General features: G+C 51.1%; 11 protein-coding genes across 11 annotated transcripts; 3 read left to right on the forward strand and 8 right to left on the reverse strand.

Annotated features, from left to right (window-relative positions):
- Positions 1-1,186: 1,186 nt before the first annotated feature.
- On the forward strand, positions 1,187-2,127 carry SCP_0606540 (Deoxyribose-phosphate aldolase; the record flags this gene model as incomplete). Its single annotated transcript, XM_027759787.1, has 4 exons — positions 1,187-1,245; positions 1,297-1,384; positions 1,446-1,489; positions 1,542-2,127. 4 exons carry the CDS (start codon positions 1,187-1,189, stop codon positions 2,125-2,127), a joined length of 777 nt encoding a protein of 258 aa, XP_027615588.1.
- A 1,781-nt stretch (positions 2,128-3,908) lies between these two features.
- Positions 3,909-4,462, reverse strand: SCP_0606550 (hypothetical protein; the record flags this gene model as incomplete). Its single annotated transcript, XM_027759788.1, has 2 exons — positions 3,909-4,353; positions 4,419-4,462. 2 exons carry the CDS (start codon positions 4,460-4,462, stop codon positions 3,909-3,911), a joined length of 489 nt encoding a protein of 162 aa, XP_027615589.1.
- Positions 4,463-4,644: 182 nt separating this feature from the next.
- On the reverse strand, positions 4,645-5,163 carry SCP_0606560 (hypothetical protein; the record flags this gene model as incomplete). The annotated part of the gene is made up of 2 exons (XM_027759789.1): positions 4,645-5,064; positions 5,119-5,163. 2 exons carry the CDS (start codon positions 5,161-5,163, stop codon positions 4,645-4,647), a joined length of 465 nt encoding a protein of 154 aa, XP_027615590.1.
- A 499-nt stretch (positions 5,164-5,662) lies between these two features.
- Positions 5,663-6,274, forward strand: SCP_0606570 (hypothetical protein; the record flags this gene model as incomplete). Its single annotated transcript, XM_027759790.1, has 2 exons — positions 5,663-5,753; positions 5,817-6,274. The coding sequence occupies 2 exons, from the start codon at positions 5,663-5,665 to the stop codon at positions 6,272-6,274; spliced, it is 549 nt and encodes a 182-aa protein (XP_027615591.1).
- An 808-nt stretch (positions 6,275-7,082) lies between these two features.
- SCP_0606580 (hypothetical protein) lies at positions 7,083-8,524 on the reverse strand (the record flags this gene model as incomplete). Its single annotated transcript, XM_027759791.1, has 4 exons — positions 7,083-7,502; positions 7,561-7,635; positions 8,088-8,429; positions 8,480-8,524. The coding sequence occupies 4 exons, from the start codon at positions 8,522-8,524 to the stop codon at positions 7,083-7,085; spliced, it is 882 nt and encodes a 293-aa protein (XP_027615592.1).
- A 667-nt stretch (positions 8,525-9,191) lies between these two features.
- SCP_0606590 (hypothetical protein) lies at positions 9,192-9,545 on the reverse strand (the record flags this gene model as incomplete). Its single annotated transcript, XM_027759792.1, has 1 exon — positions 9,192-9,545. The coding sequence occupies one exon, from the start codon at positions 9,543-9,545 to the stop codon at positions 9,192-9,194; it is 354 nt and encodes a 117-aa protein (XP_027615593.1).
- Positions 9,546-10,184: 639 nt separating this feature from the next.
- Positions 10,185-13,463, reverse strand: SCP_0606600 (predicted protein; the record flags this gene model as incomplete). The annotated part of the gene is made up of 1 exon (XM_027759793.1): positions 10,185-13,463. The coding sequence occupies one exon, from the start codon at positions 13,461-13,463 to the stop codon at positions 10,185-10,187; it is 3,279 nt and encodes a 1,092-aa protein (XP_027615594.1).
- A 129-nt stretch (positions 13,464-13,592) lies between these two features.
- Positions 13,593-13,883, reverse strand: SCP_0606610 (hypothetical protein; the record flags this gene model as incomplete). Its single annotated transcript, XM_027759794.1, has 1 exon — positions 13,593-13,883. The coding sequence occupies one exon, from the start codon at positions 13,881-13,883 to the stop codon at positions 13,593-13,595; it is 291 nt and encodes a 96-aa protein (XP_027615595.1).
- An 802-nt stretch (positions 13,884-14,685) lies between these two features.
- SCP_0606620 (hypothetical protein) lies at positions 14,686-15,592 on the forward strand (the record flags this gene model as incomplete). Its single annotated transcript, XM_027759795.1, has 3 exons — positions 14,686-14,923; positions 14,980-15,084; positions 15,144-15,592. The coding sequence occupies 3 exons, from the start codon at positions 14,686-14,688 to the stop codon at positions 15,590-15,592; spliced, it is 792 nt and encodes a 263-aa protein (XP_027615596.1).
- Positions 15,593-17,012: 1,420 nt separating this feature from the next.
- Positions 17,013-17,345, reverse strand: SCP_0606630 (predicted protein; the record flags this gene model as incomplete). Its single annotated transcript, XM_027759796.1, has 1 exon — positions 17,013-17,345. The coding sequence occupies one exon, from the start codon at positions 17,343-17,345 to the stop codon at positions 17,013-17,015; it is 333 nt and encodes a 110-aa protein (XP_027615597.1).
- Positions 17,346-17,853: 508 nt separating this feature from the next.
- On the reverse strand, positions 17,854-19,482 carry SCP_0606640 (hypothetical protein; the record flags this gene model as incomplete). The annotated part of the gene is made up of 4 exons (XM_027759797.1): positions 17,854-18,175; positions 18,737-18,924; positions 19,101-19,227; positions 19,286-19,482. 4 exons carry the CDS (start codon positions 19,480-19,482, stop codon positions 17,854-17,856), a joined length of 834 nt encoding a protein of 277 aa, XP_027615598.1.
- Between the last annotated feature and the right edge of the window lie 101 nt (positions 19,483-19,583).

The following is a 19,583-nucleotide window of genomic DNA, read 5'->3' on the forward strand; positions in this document are numbered from 1 at the left end:
TCTTCGAAGGGGGACGAATGAACACAAGTGGATGGTGCGATATTTACTTGAGGTTGGAGGACGGGGATGAAAGGCGGATCCAGAAAGAACAACGAAGCTTTTTATGGTGTCCGGGTGGGATTCACGGAAGCGGCTGGTGCTGCTGGAGGTGAGAGAGCAGTGGGACCAACTCTCTGCCGATGAATGATCTGTCAGGTTTCAGACCGGACTGACCAGCGGATCTGGTTGTTGAAGACGGGGGGGGGGATCAGGGCTTAGACGCGGCAATAGGAATTTGGTGGCTTTATATATGGTTTCCGGCTGAGGGTGTCGGAGCGGCTGGCATCAAGAGATGAAGAACGCGGTGGACGCACGACCGATCGCTGCCAGCCGCAGAGTCCGCCGTCGCGTTTGAAACCAGGCCATCCAGAGGAAGTTCATATGGTATTCCGATGTGCTACTGTGCTCGATGGTACGTAAAGAGTTACCAGAATTCGACAGAAGAAGTCTGAGGGCTCGAGACATCTGACCTGCGTTGGAGCAAGGAAGGGGTGGAATGAGAGGCAGACGTACGATGTCTAGTCTCCAGCCGCTGCTGTTGGCTGTGATCCAAATCAAAGACAAGTAGGTGTCCTGCCAGCAGCTCCACCGTTAATCATGGGTCCGTATGCTCTCCGTAAAGAGCATTTGTGAGCCGTTGGTGGTAGTTCAACACCCTACACATGATGAACCGTTTGACTTCTCGAAATGAGTCTGCGCAAAGTACGGTATCTTCTCCTTCGTATCAGCGTCTAAGTCATCCTGGATATGATATGACACTGAGATGGATAATATACAAAACGCAAATTAAAAACGTACTCGACATAATCCGCGAGTCACGCAGCTGTCAGCAGCGAGGTCCGACCGTCACACGTTTATAAGATTATAAGCGTATAGAAATTAGCAGTGATTACTACATGTCAAACTTGCAATTGGTAGAAATCTGACGCATCGGGTTCATTTGATTCGGAAAGACACTGACCACTACGACGCGCTCGAGGCGCGTGACGGTGAGCACATGATCGTGACTCTGTCGCGCCAATCTTGTGTCTGAGCCTGGGCCCGTTCGCGAGCCGCAGCGGCGCATCCTCGCACCTGCCCAGTGCCATAGAAGTTACTCGGCCATGGGCATTTCCACTCTTCCCTCCAACATCCTAACATCACCAAAATGTCGCTTCCAGCAGAGCCGAACACCGTCTCCGCCGTTGCGAGGCTCATCGACCACAGGTGAGTGCACGCTCTATGTGTGGAGAGTTCCATCGGACGAATCGCATACAGTCTGCTGCACCCCACCATGACCGATGCAGAGGTGCAGCATGGTCTTGATATTTCGCGGAAGTACCACGTCGCGACGGCGTGTATCAAGGTGAGTTTGCGGGTGTAGCTGTGTGGGTACAGAGCAGACGCTCAGGCTGACGGGCGAGCAGCCATATTCCATCCCACAAGCGATGGAGACGCTCAAAGGGACAGGGTGCGTAACACAGCTGCATAGCTCTCAAACCTACCCTCTGACGTCTCTGTAGGGTGGGGATCTGCGTCGTCATCGGCTTTCCGCACGGGAACAGCACGACCACCGTCAAGGTCTTCGAGGCGACCGAAGCGATGGACACACTCCAGACATTCGTGCGCGCGGGCGGGGAGGCCGGTGGGCCAGGGCTTGCGGAGATCGACATGGTCGTGAACGTCGGCAAGGTCCTCTCAGGCGAGTGGGGCTACGTTGAGCACGAGATCGCCGCGATCGATGCTGCCGTCGTTGCGCGCGGCGGGGGCGTGAAGGTTATCTTCGAGAACGACTTCCTCCAACACTCACACATCGCACACCTCGCAGAGATCTGTGCGCGCGTCGGCGTCAAGTTCGTCAAGACGAGCACAGGCTTCGGGTTCGTCAAGGACGCAGGCGGAGGGTATCATTATCGCGGCGCGCAGGTCGAGCATATCCAGACCATGCGGGCGGGCGTGGGCGAGAAGGTGCAGATCAAGGCAGCGGGCGGGATCAGGACGCTTGATCAGCTCCTGGCGGCGTATCGTGCAGGCGCGACGAGGATAGGCGCGACTGCGACAGAGGCCATGCTCTCGGAGGCGCGGGCCCGGGGCTGGCCGGAGAATTAGAGCGTGGCTCGTGAGTGGACTCGGCTGCTTTTCTCGCTTGGAACCTGTATATTACTGAAGCCTCACTTGGACTTCCTTGCGATTGTATCGAATGAATGTATTCTCGCATTTTGTCGCCTTGCGGTCCTCGTCTTGCCTGACATCACACCCCTTACCGATCCCTGCTTCTCGAGCCTGGATCGTCCTGCAAGCGCACGCAAGTCGCAAGTCGCAGCTCCTTCAAACACTCATATACTGCGGTTCGACTTTGGCAGGTGTCGGTTTTGTTGGGAAGAATGGTCACCGGCCAAACTTCCAGCAGATGCAGAAGATGTGGAAGACCTTCTGTCTGTTCTGACTGGGAAATAAGGAGTAATAAACCTGGTAAGCTGTTTTTCATTGCTGCGGACCGTATAACTCAAGGCGATGCACGCCAAGCTTAGGTGTCCCTGGAACTGACAGTGAAGGACTTGTGGTGTTGGAGGTGGCCGCTAGGCGGACCACATTCCAGCTAGTTGCAATAACGGCACAATATTGTTCTGTCGTTCTGTCTCTGCACTCAGTCGGCGCGTGCTACCGCGAACCACGAGTCATGTGCTGCTTGCCCCGTGTTTTTGCCCTGGTTGATGCCGTGCTGAACACCACTGAATGATGGACATGCATGAAATTCTATGTGTCACAAGCTCGGGTCCACTCCCGATGGTTTTCACGATATTAGACGCGACATGAAGGTTATATTAAGAGACTGGACACGTCAAAATATCCTCCACTGCCACTGTGTCGCGTCCCAATACCACTTACCCTTCTCTTCAATCCCTAGGTGCTCCTTCAGCTGCTCCTCCGCTTTCTCCATCCTGGTCTGATCGCTCCACGGTTCCCAATTCGTGCATAGTGAGAGCACAAACAGCCGTCTGCCGCGGTCACACACCCACTCTACATCCCCCGGACGATGGATGATATTGCGGCAGATGTGCTGAATGCTCATTGCGGAGTCCACGTCTACCCGTCCCCCGATTCATTTGGATCTGCGACGTACCCAAATTGAGCGGCCGCAGTCTCGCAGAACTGCCCTTCGCTGATGGGGTACCCATAGTGCATAATGTAGGACCGGTCGCTGTTGGCTTCGTGGTGCTGGGAGTTTGTCGAACGATGGTGTACAAGGGCGACGGACTATCAAACGATACGCTGTCAGGCTGTGTACAGCTCCAGGTCTGAACGTCTTCGGGAAAAGGCATGAGCAAGGTTGTTCGTTACGGGACCCCGGTTGACAGGGATATTGTCTCCTGCACGCGGTGCGTTGAACATTGAACAACTAATCTCAATGGACACAGAGACAGAAGCCCAAAATATCCCGGGATCCAATTATGCTCTCCACTGCCATTGACTCCCTTCCAAATACCACTTTCCCTTCTCCTCAGTTCCAAGATACTCCCTCGCCTTCGCATCGACTTCTTCTACCCTCTTACCCAATTCCTGCATAGGGAGAGTACAAATAACAGGCCATCCTCAATACACACGAACCCGACCGTAGTCCGATGGTGGATAATCTCGCGTGATACGTAGCCAGCGGCCCTGCGCACTGCGACGTCCTCGGCCCAGCTGTCCCCGCTTGTCGCTCTGGAGAATCCCAGTTGCGTAGCTGCTATGTTGAAGAAGTGGTCATCGTTAATCACGTGGCCGTAATGCATTATTTGTGGAAGGAGCCCGAACGCGGTGGGCTTGAGCACGAACGGGGACTCATCGAATGCGGGCACTTTGCGTGCGAGGGCGTATGTCTGCCAAATGGTAAACCCAGTCATACCTCAAGAAAGCGCGATAAAGCCAAAGTGCACCGTTCCAGGTCTGAAGCCAGGATGGAATTTTTTCAGTGATGACCGTGAGACGCGTCGGTTCCTCGTCCACCGCCACTGATTTGCACCCAGATACCATTTCCCCTTCTCTGTTATCCTGAGATATTCCCTCAGCTTTTCCTCCGCCTCCGCTAGCCTCTTCTCATCCTCGCATTGTCCCAAATTCGTGCAAAGTGAGAGAATGAAGAAACGATCACCGCTCTCGCACACAGACTTCACCTTGCTTGGATGATTGATAATTTGGTGACTGATATACTTGGCGGCCATTCGCAATGCGCAGTCTATGTCGCCACCGTATTCGTCTGGGTCTGCGGCGTATCCGAATTGAGCGGCTGCTATTTTACAGTATTGCCTGTCGTCGATCTGGTAACCGTACTTGACGTGCGAGGGCGAACGACTATCAAAACGTGCATAGTGAGTGCATAGTGAGCTGCTGAAAGGTGCACTTGGATCAAGACACACCGCCCTTGTCTGAAGCCGTCACGGATCCCGTCAAGGTACCACATGGTGGTTGGTTAACGTTGAGCAAGTGATTCGCGGCCGCGTGGGCCGCATTTGGTCTGTCCTCATGTGACCGCGTTACGTTGCAAATTGAACAATGAACAAGTTCGCGGGCGCAAATCAACAACACCGTTGGCAGTGAATGGGAAGACATCTCAAATAAATCAAGAATGAAAAAACGCGTAAATCATGCTCTCCATTGCCACTGCTTAGCGTCCAAGTACCACTTCCCTTTCTCCTCTATCCCAAGATATTCCCTCACCTTCGGATCCACCTCCTCCAGCCGCTGGCTTGGGTACCAGTTTGTGCATAGCGAGAGAAGGAACGGTCGTTTACGATCTACACACACCCATGCAACCTTTGTTGGATGGTGGATCACTTTCCCAGCTATGTACTGGGCAACCTTGTGCATTGCTATGTCTTCGGACCAGGCGTGATCTTTCAACTCTATGGAAAACCCTAGCTGCATCGCTGCAATAGCGAAGAACTGCTCAAAGGTGATGAGGTAGCCGTAGTGCATGATTGGAGGGATGGGGCCAAACGCGGTCGGCTTTAGTACGGGTGGTAGCTCTTCGTACGCGGGTACTTGGCGTGCGAGGGCGAATGACTGTCAGAACGCTATCAGTGAAGCTTTCGGCGGTATATGGACGCTATCACGCACCACGCCAGGTTGGAACCCAGGATGAATTTCTCTGAGGGACGACATGATAATGTGGTGGTTACTGTCCAACTAACTCGCGGCACGGTTCATATATAGTCACGAGCAAGCAAGGTCAACGCCAGTCACATGTCCTCAGACTTCGTTCGGCCGCCCGATCACAATGGAGAACATCTGACTGTTGCGCAGAGGTAGGCCCCGACCATATTTAGAATCAAAGGAAGAGTCATTTGAGCCTGCCAAGTCTTGGTTGGGCGTATCACACGCGGTGACCCATTGTACGGCGAAACAGCTTCTTTTTCTCCGAGGTCTACCCCGTTGTTCGTCATGGCCAGCCATTGCCACCGTGCCCGGTATATAACTGGTTGGGCTCGTTGAGCAGTTGATCCACACACTGGCCATGTTCCTCGACGCTACCGTGACACTTGCAGACCACATCGCGACTCTTCGCGATATTGCACGCGATATCAGACTACGACGACTTGCTTCAGTAGAGTCCCTGTGGTATGAGTATTGGGATACCGCTTTGAACTTCTGCGCTCTCTCTATGGCTCGTAGCTGCCAAAGATTCACCGTCTCCCCTCAGAGAGCTCTCTCTCGAGACGTGTTACGACCTTCGGTCGAATTACCGTCTGACTGTAAGTCTGCGATGTCATACTCTCATGCAGTTTCATCCTAACGCATCCCGTTCTGTACCTCAGATGTGAATTGGAGCACGGATGTCAATCCAGACGACCTTGTCAATCTTGCAGACAACCCACCCGGAGGTGATGAAGAGACGCGCAGAGAAGCCCTCATGAAAGGTGCAAGTGCGAGGATCGCGCAAGCCAGCAAAGACATTTACACGGAGACACGTTTTCCGGATTTTGTTGTCCTTTTCGTCAAAGGCAGGTCAGCGTCCTCTATCCTGCTGATTGTCGAGGTTAAAGCTCTTAACGTTGCCGAAGAGGACAGCGAGTTGGAATACGAAGCCGCGTACGAAGAAGTCTGGTCTGCTTACAATCAAGTTATCACTCAAGCGAAGTTCGCCTTTGATCTTCATAAGGAACAAGACCGTATGTTTGTGATTCGCGCTCCAGGGGACTACTGGCACCTGATGGAACTTCGGCGAGAGGACCTGATGCCGCTCCCAGTACATCCCTGCGGAATAAAGATTTGACAGACTATGCAGACCTCGATGAATCCGACGATGCGTTCTACAATAGTGGACTGTACCCCCTTCTGAACGAAGAAAGGACGGATTATCATCCATGCTTCAAGGAAGAGATGCGCAGAATCCTTAATCACTTCGAACTGGAGTGATACTGAATTGTGAGCTCATTATTCATACTTAAATTACTTACGAAAACCCTTGCCCGCATTGGAAGACAAGAAACTTACCCCTTGCTGCGATCAACTTATGTTCCAAAGATTTGTTTGTGTATCATCGTCGTTTTCTCTATCTGTCCGTAATGAATATGAAAATGTTGTGATTGTCGCATCTTTTATCAGGCTTTCCTCCATAATTCTGGAAGGTCAACGAATGATAACTTGACATTTACCTCATAAAAGTTTTGGCCATGCAAGACGCGTGCAATCTTCTTTCCCACGTGACCGCGTCTCCCATTAAATATTGACTCTGAGAAATCAAATTACTTCTGCTAATGCTGCTTCTCCTTCTCCTCAATCCTCGAAAAGTCGATAGTTGGTACGCGTCGCAGTGGGGTCAGTCACTCGATTCGTGACGACGAGAAAGATGGGTTCCCCTTCGTAGTCGCATGGGAGAAGGCGATGACCGTTGAGCGCGAGATCTCATTTTATAGTGATTCTACGAGTCTGCGACTGACTCTATCCAAATTCCGCTTCCCCTTCTCGGTGACCCCAAGATTATGTTTCGCGGTAATCACGTCATGAATAGAACGTGTATGTATACAACAGCAAAATAAAAGACATCATTCGAGAGCAGATACCAGAAGTCAAAATATTAATTACGCTCGCCATTTCCTCTGCGTAACATCCAAGTACCACTTCCCCTTCTCTTCTATACCAAGAAACTCCCGCACCTTCGGATCCACCTCCTCCAGTCGTTGGCTCGGATACCAGTTCGTACATAGCGAGAGAAGGAATGGCCGTTTTCGATCTACGCACACCCACGCGACTTTTGCGGGATGGTGGATCACTTCGCTCGCTATGTGATCGGCGACTTGGTGCATTGCTATGTCCTCTGACCACGCGGGGCCATCCACCTCCTTGGAGAACCCAAGCTGCGTCGCTGCAATTGCGAAGAATTGTTCGAAACTAATGACATAGCCATAGTGCATGATTGGAGGAATGGGACCAAACGCGGTTGGCTTAAGCACTGGCGGTAGGTCTTCGTACGCGGGAACTTGGCGTACCAAGGCGAACGGCTGTCAAGCGACAATATTAATTACGGTTTGGATAAATGCTGAGACGAAGACGACACACCGCTCCGGGTGTGAAGCCGGGATGAATATCTTTCAGAGACGACATGATAGGGTGGCAGTGGTGGTTAGTGTTCAACTATGTTACCCTGTCACACGGGCCACATATAGTCCGAGTCGGGTATTATGCAATGCTCAAGCATGCAGACCGTCCTCAAGACCTCGTTCATACGATATTATTCTATCCAATGCACCCTTAACGTCTACGCCTTCTAGCGTTCTGCACAAAAAGTGAGTAGAACATGCACTTTGCATTGAAAAACAGAAGCGTCCATATGTGGGTCATTTCACGTGACCGCGTTGAATGATAGATTGACCCAACGTTAGTCTCCCAAAGGCAGACTACCAAATCATCCCTTTTGAGTGGGGGAGGGACAGGATGATATAACCCAACAATGGCCATGATAAACATGACACTGTTGAAACAAACAGTCGTAGATCAGGTTGACATAACGCTCACTTTCGCCAAAACCACTGCTTATTATCCAAGTACCACTTCCCTCTCTCCTCAATCCCTAGATATTCTCTCACCCTCGCGTCCAACTCCTCCAACTGCTCGCAGGGGTACCAATTTGAAGATAGGGATAGAATGAGGGGTCTCTTTAGCCCTGTGCAGACCCGCACTACCTTTATTGGATAGTCAATGACAGCGCCCGCAATGTCGTTCGCGACCATGTGCAGTGCGACCTCCTCCCAGCCGCCGCCACTTGTCTCGCGGGTGATTCCAAATTTTGCTGTCCCAATAGTGGAGAACTGCGACCTGTCTATAATGTAGCCATAATGCATTATTGGTGGGAGGAGGCCAAAATCAGTGGGCTCCAGTGCGGGAGGGAGCTCCGTAAGCGGAGGTACTTGGCATGCCGCGGCATAGGTCTAGGATTATCAGCTTAGCCTTTGGAATATCTGCTGTACTTTAGACTCACCATGCCAGGCCTGAAGCCGGGATGCAGTGTTTTGAGGGATGACATGATGAGAGAGGTGGTAGTTGTTGTTGAAGCGTGTTCTCGCGTCGTTCATATACAGTCGGGCTCGGGTCACGTGAGCAGCTTCCGTTGTTCTCGGAGTTGCATGGCCATGGGTCTTTGCAATGCCCGCCATATGGCATCACGCAGGCCGCAATCGATCATTATTGTACCGCCTTCTGTGAATAATATTAGGTGGCAGGTGTGGCCCTCCTACAGGTACATTGTAATAAAGTCGCAATATGCAGACCTTGTAGGGGACTCAAATAACAGGACAGAAGAGCTGGGCAATACAGCTAGAGTCCAGAAGTGAGTCACTAAGTAATATTGAGGACAAAGTACTCTACTCACCTAGAGTCCAGAAGTGAGTCACTGAGGACTCAGAGTGGACTCTAGGGGGTTTATATCTACCTAGAGTGTGGCTATACAAACCTGTGAGTAACACAGGATTGTGGCTATGAACATAGGCAGGCATAGCTATGCATAGCTTCTACACAGCAGTGCATAGCGCAGCCTGATCAATAGGTATCTAGGTGTACAGCATCTTGCATTGCTTTGAGTCTAGACACTTAAGAGACTGATGGATTATCTAATCTAACACTCCCCCTTAATCCAATGAGTCTTCCCTCTTCAACAGAATGCAAGAGCTCCACATACCTCCCCCTGAACCCACTCATTCCACTACATCCCAATGTTCCTCGTCGCACGATTTAGACTTGAATGGATGTTCGGCTTCCATCTCGCTCTCACGCAGCATTATAGATGCAAGGTCGTCCAACTCATCGAACTGCTGAGTGGTGAAGTGCAGTGAGTGTCGCTGAATGTGAGCACGAGGTGGCATAGCCGGGTGAACAAGCATGTGATGAGTCGGTTGATTGGATGCCGGAATGGTAATGCATTCCAATTCGATGTTGAGCGGGGGTGGTGCTGGCCAGATACGAGTGATGGCATAATAAAAAGAAAGAAGGAGAATGGCAGGGAAGAGCGCCCCTGCAGTAATAAGAAGGGCAATGGCGAAGGTTTTCATAGTGGTGGAAGGGGCAAAGAGATGATTTGAACCGCAGCAGAGAGAGTGGTATATGTGGCAGACAGATGATCCGAGAAAACACCGATCCGACAATGTCCGAGTTATATGCTCTATCCGACAAGATCCGGGTTTTTGACGATTAGATCCTCAAGCCCATCATCTCGCGGCAGTAGATAATCTTTGTCGCCGACAAGGGCTTTGTCAAAATGTCCGCTATCATCTCTGCAGTAGGAATATATACTGGTGCAATTCGACCTGCCTCCATGGTGTCTCGAAGCCAGAAGAAGCGCAGATCCAAGTGCTTCATTCTGCCATGATGTTCTGGATTTTTAGAGACACTGATTGCAGACTGATTGTCCATGTAAAGTGTAGAGGCTTTGGACACTGTATACCCCAGTTCTGTGAGAAGATTACGCATCCAGAGGATTTCCTTTCCTGCTTTAACTGCAGCAATGTACTCGGCTTCTGTGGTGGATTGGGCAATAAGGGACTGAAGCTTGCTACTCCAGCTAATAGCACCTGTGCCCACTTTTACAAGGTAACCACCAGTGGAGCGACGGTTATCCCTCTCACCACCAAAGTCTGAGTCCGTGTAGGTTAGGAAGAACTCCTTTACATCACTGGGACCATAGTGCAGCCTTAAGTGCCCTTCAGATAGCGGAAGACATGCTTCACAGCAATCCAATGTGCAGGACCAGGATTGGCATTAAAACGCGCAAGACATCCAATGGCAAACATGATGTCTGGACGAGTGGTGATGGCCAAATACATCAGTGCCCCTACAGCACTGAGATAAGGCACTTTGTGCATATATTCTGCCTCTTCCTGTGTCTGAGGTGCAAGGGCCTTTGAAAGCTCTGCTCCAGGATCCATAGGAGTGCTGACAGACTTGCAGTCAGAGAGACCATAACGCTCCAGCATATCCACTATATACTGGCGCTGTGAGAGTGAAATGGTATGCTTTGCATGGTCTCTTTTGATGTCTATGCCCAGCAGAAACTGGGTAGATCCAAGGTCTCGGAGTTTAAAATATGACTTTAACTCCTTGACAGTGTCATCAAGTGCCTTCTTGGACTTTGAAGCAAGTGTCATATCGTCTATAAAGACTGGGACAATAATGTGCACATCTCCCCTAATGTACACATAGATGCTTCTGTCAGACTGAAGACGAGTGAAGCCCATTTTGGTGAGCACCTCATGAAGCTTCTTGTTCCACTGGCGTGCACCTTGCTTCAAGCCATAGAGTGACTTATTTAGCCTGCAGACCATTTCTGGACCACCCTGGTGAAACCCCTCAGGTTGTTGCATGTAGATCTCTTCCTCCAAGTCTCCATTTAGGAAGGCAGATGAGATATCCACAGAGTGAAGTTCTAGATCCTCTGCTGCAGCAAGAGCTAGAATAAGGCGCAATGCAGGTTGACGGAATGTGGGAGCAAAGACTTCTGTGTAGTCAAAGCCAGGGCGTTGACTGTAACCCTTGGCGACTAATCTGCCTTTATAGCGCTCTACAGAACCATCTGCATTGTGCTTCACCTTGAACACCCAGCCTGAGCCTATTGCCCTTTTGCCTGGTGGCAGTGGAACAATGTCCCATGTGTTATTGGCCATTAGAGACACAATCTCTTCATTGGCTGCTTGCTGCCACTTATCAGCATCAGGACTGCCCATAGCCTGTTTATAGGTCCAAGGGTCTGCTCCAGCAGATAGACCAGCAAACTGGACTTCAACAAAGTCAGCATCTGCATCTATCACATCCAACTCATCCTCAGACTCTGCATCCTGCATAGGTGGTGGTAAAGTTCGCATTTTCCAGGTGGGCCTAATGTTGCGAGGTACCCGGTGCTGAGCAATTGGACGATGATCTATAGGTTCAAATGGAGGAGGAGTTGGAACTCTATGATGCTCTGAAGGATCTGGTGGTGGTGGAGTTACTGGATGCTCAGGTGCAGGTGGTGCAGGTGGTACAGGTGGATCAGCTTCTGAAGCAACTGGACCGAGTATAGGATTTGGCACATGTGCACCATCTCCCCCTAAATCCTGTCCAGGTACAGGTGCTACAGGTAGAGGAATAATGTCTGCAGGTGGAAATGACATAGGGGGTGGAGGAGGAATATCAGAAGTGCATTTGAGGCCAGGGAAGTAGCGCTCATCAAAATCAGCACGTTCTGAGATTATAGTCTTTTTGGTGTCAGGATTGTAGAACTTCCACCCCTTGTATCCTGCAGGATAACCAATAAACACACATTTCTGCATGTGTGGTCCCAGACCTGTACGCTGATCCTTCTGCACATGCACATAGGCAGTACAGCCCCAAACACGAAGATGGCTGACATCTGGCTTCCGCTTATACCACAGCTCATAGGGAGTTGCACCCTTCACCACTGCTGTAGGCAGACGGTTCCAGACATGCACCATAGATCCAATGCATTCTCCCCAGAAGGAAGGAGGCAGTTTAGACTCTGCTAGCATAGCAGTGATGTCATTGTCCATTGTGCGATTAGCTTGCTCTGCAACTCCATTCTGCTGTGGTCTATTGCGCGTGGTATGTCTGCGCTCAATCCCTGCCTCCTGAGTAAACTGTATAAAGGCATTGGACATGTACTCCCCACCCTTGTCATCCTGGACAGCCTTGATTTTTGCTTCAAGCAGATTTTCAGCATAAGCTTTATACTGCTTGAAAGCATCAAAGGCTTCACTCTTAGCCTTTAGCAATAGCACAACCCTGAATCGGCTGTAATCATATATGAAGGTGATCCAGTACCGATATCCTGAGTGTGTACACACAGGCAGAGGTCCGTGGACATCTGTGTGAATTAATTCTAGGGGTTTGGAGGCATGACTGTCCGATGTAGGGAAGGGATTGGCATGCATTTTACCGGCCAGACATGGTTCGCAAATGGGGTCAGGCTGCTGCTTTGAATTCAGCATAAGACCAGTCACTAGCTCCTCTCTAATCATCTTTTGGACATCGGCATAGTTGTGATGAGCAAAGCGACGATGCCAGAGATTTAAATCAAGAGGGACTGTGGTTATAGCCTGTGCAGACTCTGGAGCTGGTTGTACAGTTCCATTAAGAAAGGCAGTGTAGTTCTCTGTGATAGAGGCAACAAATAGAGTCTGACGAGAGTGAAGGAAGGTCATGAACTTGGACTCTATGTGAATTCTGAAGCCTTTCTGACGAACTAAATACAGACAAGAGAGGAGATTGTTCCTGAGCCTTGGGACATGCAGCACCCTAGTGAATTCCACAGGCCTGACTGCTTTCCCTGCAATCACTGGATTAAATACAACTGTTCCCACCCCAGCAGACATGACAATGGTGTTATCAGCGAGTTTGATTGGAATGACCAAAGGTTTGTAATTTCTAAGCCAGTGGTGATGAGGTGTCATATGAGAAGTGGCACCTGTGTCTGCATTCCAGTCAAAGTCAGCATCAAGCTGAAGTGGGTCAGAGAGACTTGCTTTGCCAGCAGACTCTGTGACAGTGGTAGGGTCAATCTGAGTGGTATTCTGGGTGGCAGCAGCAGCAGCAGTAGCATTTGCCTTGTTTCCACACTTAGAGCGGCGCTCTTTGCGATTTTCCTTGGCTTTCTTTGAAGCATTCTGGAAAGCATAGCAATTGGACTGTGTGTGTCCTTTGCCCTCACAAAAATCGCAGGTGAGCTGTGAGGAGGAAGCAGTGGTGAGTGCTTGATCTGCTTTGGGAGGGGAAGTGGTGCGATGACGACGATTGATTTCCTCTGTGACAAAAGCCTGGGTGACAACATCTTTGCTCAGGATATCACGCTGAAGTAGCGCAGAGGTAAAAGCGCCATATTCCTCCACAGGAAGAGCACGAATCATAGCCATGGAGGTTAACTCTTCATCCAGCTTTGTCAGATTAAAGTCATTAGGGCGAAGGTCTTTAACACGCTGCATGGCAGCATTGACCTTATTGACAAGCCCTTGAAGTGATTCCTCTGGTTGCTTTCTGATGGAGAAGACATCATCATAAGCATTGAAACGCGCTCCAGGTTTCTTCTGCAGATGAACAGCTGCAAGCTGTTCTCACATTTTGATAGGGTCATCCACCACACCAGCAAAGTGAGTGCGCTGATCTGGTTCCACCATCAAATAGATTTGACCAGCTGCTTTCTCTGCATTGGCCTCCCAAGTGTCTAGCTTGGTTTGCTCAGCTGCTGTAGGTGATCCAGAGAGCTTTGGCTGTGGAAGCTTGCCATTGACAAGTCTCCAAAGGTTTGCAGAGCGCAACCAGGCAGCCATTTCACCGCTCCAAGTAGGGTAATTGGAGTCATTGAGTTTGGCAAAGTTGGGAGTGTGGGTAGAGGTGGAAGACATGATGTGGAAAGGGGTAAAGGGTTGTGTGTGATTATGTCTGGTGCTTGAAAAAGTGCAGGATAGTCCTCAGGAATGTGTGCAGGAAAGGAGGTATAGTAATTGTAACCAGTAAGTATTTACTAAACACCCAGTTGTACAACCACTCAGGTCACTGGGATGATTACCAGGATGTTCCCAAGAAGGTCAAAGGCTGGCCCACTGAAGTGCACAGACCCAACAGTTGGTGTCTTTGTAAATAAAGGATATGCAGCACACTATAAGGACAAGAAAGGCACAGAAAAGTGACCAAGACAAAGCAACAGCAAAGGGGCTAGAGCGCGGGGCTCATAACCTAATAAAGTCGCAATATGCAGACCTTGTAGGGGACTCAAATAACAGGACAGAAGAGCTGGGCAATACAGCTAGAGTCCAGAAGTGAGTCACTAAGTAATATTGAGGACAAAGTACTCTACTCACCTAGAGTCCAGAAGTGAGTCACTGAGGACTCAGAGTGGACTCTAGGGGGTTTATATCTACCTAGAGTGTGGCTATACAAACCTGTGAGTAACACAGGATTGTGGCTATGAACATAGGCAGGCATAGCTATGCATAGCTTCTACACAGCAGTGCATAGCGCAGCCTGATCAATAGGTATCTAGGTGTACAGCATCTTGCATTGCTTTGAGTCTAGACACTTAAGAGACTGATGGATTATCTAATCTAACACATTGTTGTTTTCTGTCTCATGGCCATGCAACTTCACGGCCAGGCCAGCATATATATGAATGGTGCTGCAGAGTGTTGACCGCCACCACTGGGCATCATGTTTCCCAAGGCCACGGTGACCCTCGAAGACCACATTGCAACTCTTCGAGATATTTCTGACGAGATTCGATTGCAGGGACGCACTGCGGTAGAGTCTTTGTGGTACGAATACTGGGATACCGCCCTGAACTTTTTTGGTTTATCCCTGGCTCGCCGATCACAACGCGTTACTATTTCCCCGCAGAGGGGAATTTCTCGAGACGCGTTACGACGTGCGGTGGAACTACCTGCTGACTGTACGTGCACAATGCCACATTATCCACTACCTCGTTAAAGCTTGTTTTGATTTTAGATGCAGAATGGAGCACAGAAGTCCAGCTTGGTGATCTCGAAATTCTGACGGAAGACCTTTCCATCCAGGATGACGAGGAGACACGCAAACCCGCCCTTTTGGAACGTGCAAGGGCCAGGATTGTCCACGCCAGCAAAAAATTTACACGGAGACGCGGTATCCAGACTTTGTTGTCCTCGTCACGAAGGGCCGATCACCTCAATCTATCCTGCTGATCGTCGAGGTGAAAGCATTCGATACGGCGGCCAATATATCGGACCTGGAACTTGCAAAGGACGAAGTGGAGGATGCACGCGAACAAATTATTACCCAAGCAAAGTTTGCGTTCGACGCCTTCCGGGAACAAGATCGTTTGTTTATAATGCGCGCACCGTGTGACTATTGGCAATTGGTAGAGTTTCGGCGCGAAGACCTGGTAACCCTTCCGGTGCATAAGCTACGGGACAAAGACGTAGAAAGCTACGCACAACCCACTATGAAAGACAAGCTCTTCTACAACAGTGGAGTCTATCCTGTGTTGAACGACGACAGGACAGACTACCATCCACAGTGGAAGGCGAAGATGAAACGGATCCTCAATCGGCTTGGAGTGGAATATGACTCCGAGGACTGATACGAACTTGTGAGCTCTTTCGTACTTGCAACTTCTTTCACTGACGAGAAAGCATACTATGTTCAGACGCAATGCAGCAAGACCCAGAAATGCCGATCCGCTGAGGCGGCTCTGCTCCGGGAACGATCAATTTGTTTGTCCAGAGTCTCGCCCCCATGTTTTGAATAATCGATGCCGTTTTGTCTTAGTATGCGCCCGCAATAACAATTGGAATGGTGCTGTGTGGTATTGCGTCGCATGCTGTGTTCTCCGCCCAGTTTCACCCCGCACGGACAGATAATAGTCAGTGTCTCGCAGAGGATAAGCAACCTCGCAGCTCTTCTGACATCGGTTCACCTGTGAAGCATGCGATGAAGTAAGTATTAGGAAAAGGTATCCGACGAGAAGTCATTGTCTTTACGAACTGTGTATCAGACAAGGGGAAGAGACTGCCAGGTGCAGTGTGCACAAACCACCAGCCAAGTAGATCTTTGGGGGAAGTAAATACCTTGAGATTAACCGCATATTCACACAGGAAAGCATAGATCGAGACGCGTACCCAAATCTACATCAGTACGAACAAATTGTAATCCTGTGTTGGCCCGTCTGTTCGTATTCATGTAAAACGTGCTTGAGGGTCACGCTCTCCATTTCCACTGCGTAGTATCCAAATACCATTTGCCCTTCTTTGATCCCAGATACTCCCGTACCTTCAGGTCCACCTCTTCCAGCCGTTGGCTCGGGTACCAGTTCGTACATAGCGAGAGCAGAAACTGCCGTTTTCGATCCACGCACACCCGCGCGACCTTGGTCGGATGGTTAATCACTTATGTCTTCAGACCAGGCGTGGCCCTTCGCCTCCTTGGAGAACCCGGGCTGTGTCGCTGCAACAGCGAAGAACTGCTCGAAGTTGATGATGTAGCCATAGTGCATGATTGGAGGAATGGGACCAAAGCGGTTGGCTTGAGCACTGGTGGTAGCTCTTCGTAAGCAGGTACTTGGCGTACTAGGGTGAACGGCTGTCGAGCGGCAATATTAGTTAGGCTTTGGGATAAATACTGAGGCTAAGATGACACACCGCGCCCGGTGTGAATCCAGGATGAATATCATTCAGAGACGACCTCATGAGGTGGCAATGGTAGGTAGCGTTCAACTACAATTTCGCACGGGTTTTATATAGTCAATTACAATAGCGAAAGCGTGAACAACAGCGAGCAACCAGACGGAATAGGTCACCTTTAGAGTCTCGGCGCCTCGCAGTGACGAGCAAACGAGCGGCAGTATCTGTGTTCCATTAGGCTTGGTAAATAAACATTCTAAACCTCGATTAACACAAAGCGAGCAATGCGCCGGCTTCTAGTCCAACGACAATGCGAACGCGCTGAAATGGATGAAAGTGAGCACACCATTCTGCGACTACCTGCAAAACCTTACCTACTAGCTACAAGTCCGCATACGGATCTGGAACGGTGACAAACTCGACGTGGAGGTCGTCCGAAGCCAACACCTTTCTGATCCTCCTGGCATCGTCACTCTCCTCAAAAGGTTGATAGTTGGTACGCGTCGCAGTGGGGTCAATCACTCGATTCGTGACGACGAGAAAGATGGGTTCCCCTTCGTAGTCGCATGGGAGAAGGCGATGACCACTCATCTGGCTCTTGAGGTAGCGATTGACTGTTATGGCATAACAACCTTCTGGTGGGACGAGCCCATGCCTCCCGCACCACTCTAGAACTTGGTCTGGGGTTAGTTTGTAACCTCCAACAAGATACATCTAGAAGCAAGGAATATTAGCATATCGGAAATGTTGTCGTGACCTCAGACTCTCACTTTTGTGAAGTCAAACTTCGAATTGAACAAGTCTGCCAGGCTTAGCCGGTTTTCACCGCCATTAGTCAAATCAACTCCGCTAGTTCGTTCATCAACCTCCTACCGTCGCATCCAATACTGTACGCCATGCCACCGAGCACTGAGAATGAGTCACTGATGAGTATGCGCGAGGAATGGTCGCGAGGACTAAACTTACGCGTCTTTGTCTACTGCAAAGACGACGAACGCGTCCCAAGAGTCTGACAATAAAATCTGAAGAAATTTCGGCTTACGTCCAACTTAACACACTGAAGGCACTCGTCTTTCACTTTGCACCCAAGACGACAATATATCAACCCAGGCAACAACACCAAGAAAAGCAGATACATTCACATGCAGACCAAGCCACCCAAGACCCAATAAACACGAACAGCCATCTCTTCCCCCGTCAAAATATCTCTCTACCACCGCGCCTACTTCTTCTTCACGATCCGCACCCCCGCAAGATGTTTCCGCTCCGTATGCGCGTGTGTAGTCGGCCCGACAGGCCCCACGCCCGTCTGCCTCGCACTCGCACTGGTACCCGCCCCAGGCGGGCTTATCGGCAGCGCCGGGAGCGCAGCCTTGGTATTCGGCGTTCCTCGCGCCGGCGGGCGAGATGGTGGCGCTGGGCGCGGGGGCAGAGACGGGTGCAGGGGTATCGGCCGATTCGATGATGACGAGGCGGTGGGGACGGCGGGGGTGGCGGACATCTGGCGGAGTTTCGCCTCCATCTTTGCGATCTTCGCGCTCGTCCTGGGTGTACGTGTCAGTGTCAGTAATGTCTATTCGAGAATGAGCGTTGAGAAGGAGGGTGGGGAAGTGCGTGGAAGGTGGGTGGTGGAAGGGATGTGATACGTGACTCCCCTCCGGCATCGTCGTTTCGTCGACAAGGACGAGGACGAGGAACTACCGACGAGACCAGCTGTCGTGATGCCTGTGTATCCGGCTGAGAGATTCCGTCGCGGCAGAAGGTATACCGCATGTCCAACTACTCGCCCCCGCAGCAGCCAAGCGTCTCGAAGTCTGCCAGACGCAGAACGACTTCTGCGCACAGACGCGTGTCACGCAAGTTTCGTCGAAGAGTAGATTAACCCTACCACGCCCAGCGGCAAAAGCCTCATTATATCAGAGGCGTCTCTCCAAAGAGAGGCGCACCAGCGAAGCTCCTCGAAGTCAACCGAACCCAAAACGGCTCCCGCCCCAAACAGCAGTGCAAGAGCGTAGGCTCGTAGGGTAACAAGGGACCGTAGGTATTCCCACTTCCACCGTGTCCAAGGGATAAAAGAAGAGAACAAAGCAGGTAAAATGACGTACGCATCAGCCCTACCCACGCCGACGCTCTTCAGCATACTGAGTGCAGTGGGCTTCGCCGCGTCGTGCGGCCTGCGGGGACGCATGCCTGGGGGGAGCACATCGAGCGGGGCCTGGTGCGCGTGGGTGACGGTGAGGCGGCGGCCGCGCAATAGCCTGTCGTGCGTCGCGGCGAGCGCGCGGTCCGCGTCCTGTCGAGAGCCAAGGCGTCAGTGTCTTGTCAACGCACGGGAATTCGCTTCAGCAGACAGCCCCCGGGTCCACTGTGCGGGGGTTGAGAGCGGCGGAGTTGCGTGGTATAGCGTGTGCATATAGAACCCGGGGTGAGCCTCGGGCGGAAATGAGAATGGGGAGAGGAAGGACGCACATCGGATTCGGCAAACTCAACGAAGGCATACCCGCGCGGCTTACCGCGGAGCGGGCCCGCCTTGTGGAAGAGGAAGTCGAGCTTGGAGACCTTGCCATACTTGGTGAAGAGCTGCAGCAGCGTGTATCTGCGCGGCGCGGTCAGTGGAGGTTTTGGTGGAGGCGGCGGGGCGGAGAGCGGCGCACTCGTCAACGGTAGGGTGAAGATTCCCTACGTATAACCGCTCCTTGAGCAACTGCCGCGGCTGGGCTGGTGTGTGTGTTGGGAGAGTGGGCTCAGCAGCTGGCGTAGGAAATGTGAGGTGACTGATAGCGGTGGAAGTCGACGCAGAGGGGCCTGACTCGGGATCTGGAGAGAGAGGAGAACGTGCAGGTGAAGCCATTGGCGACGAGAAGATATCGTTGCAGGCCGTAGTCGACGACGACGACGACGACGACGAAAGAAACTGAGTGGCTCAGGCTGTGGTTGAGCGGCAGATGCCGG

Source organism: Sparassis crispa, assembly GCF_003851025.1.
Source record: "Sparassis crispa DNA, contig_000005F, whole genome shotgun sequence".
NCBI lineage: Eukaryota > Fungi > Basidiomycota > Agaricomycetes > Polyporales > Sparassidaceae > Sparassis > Sparassis crispa.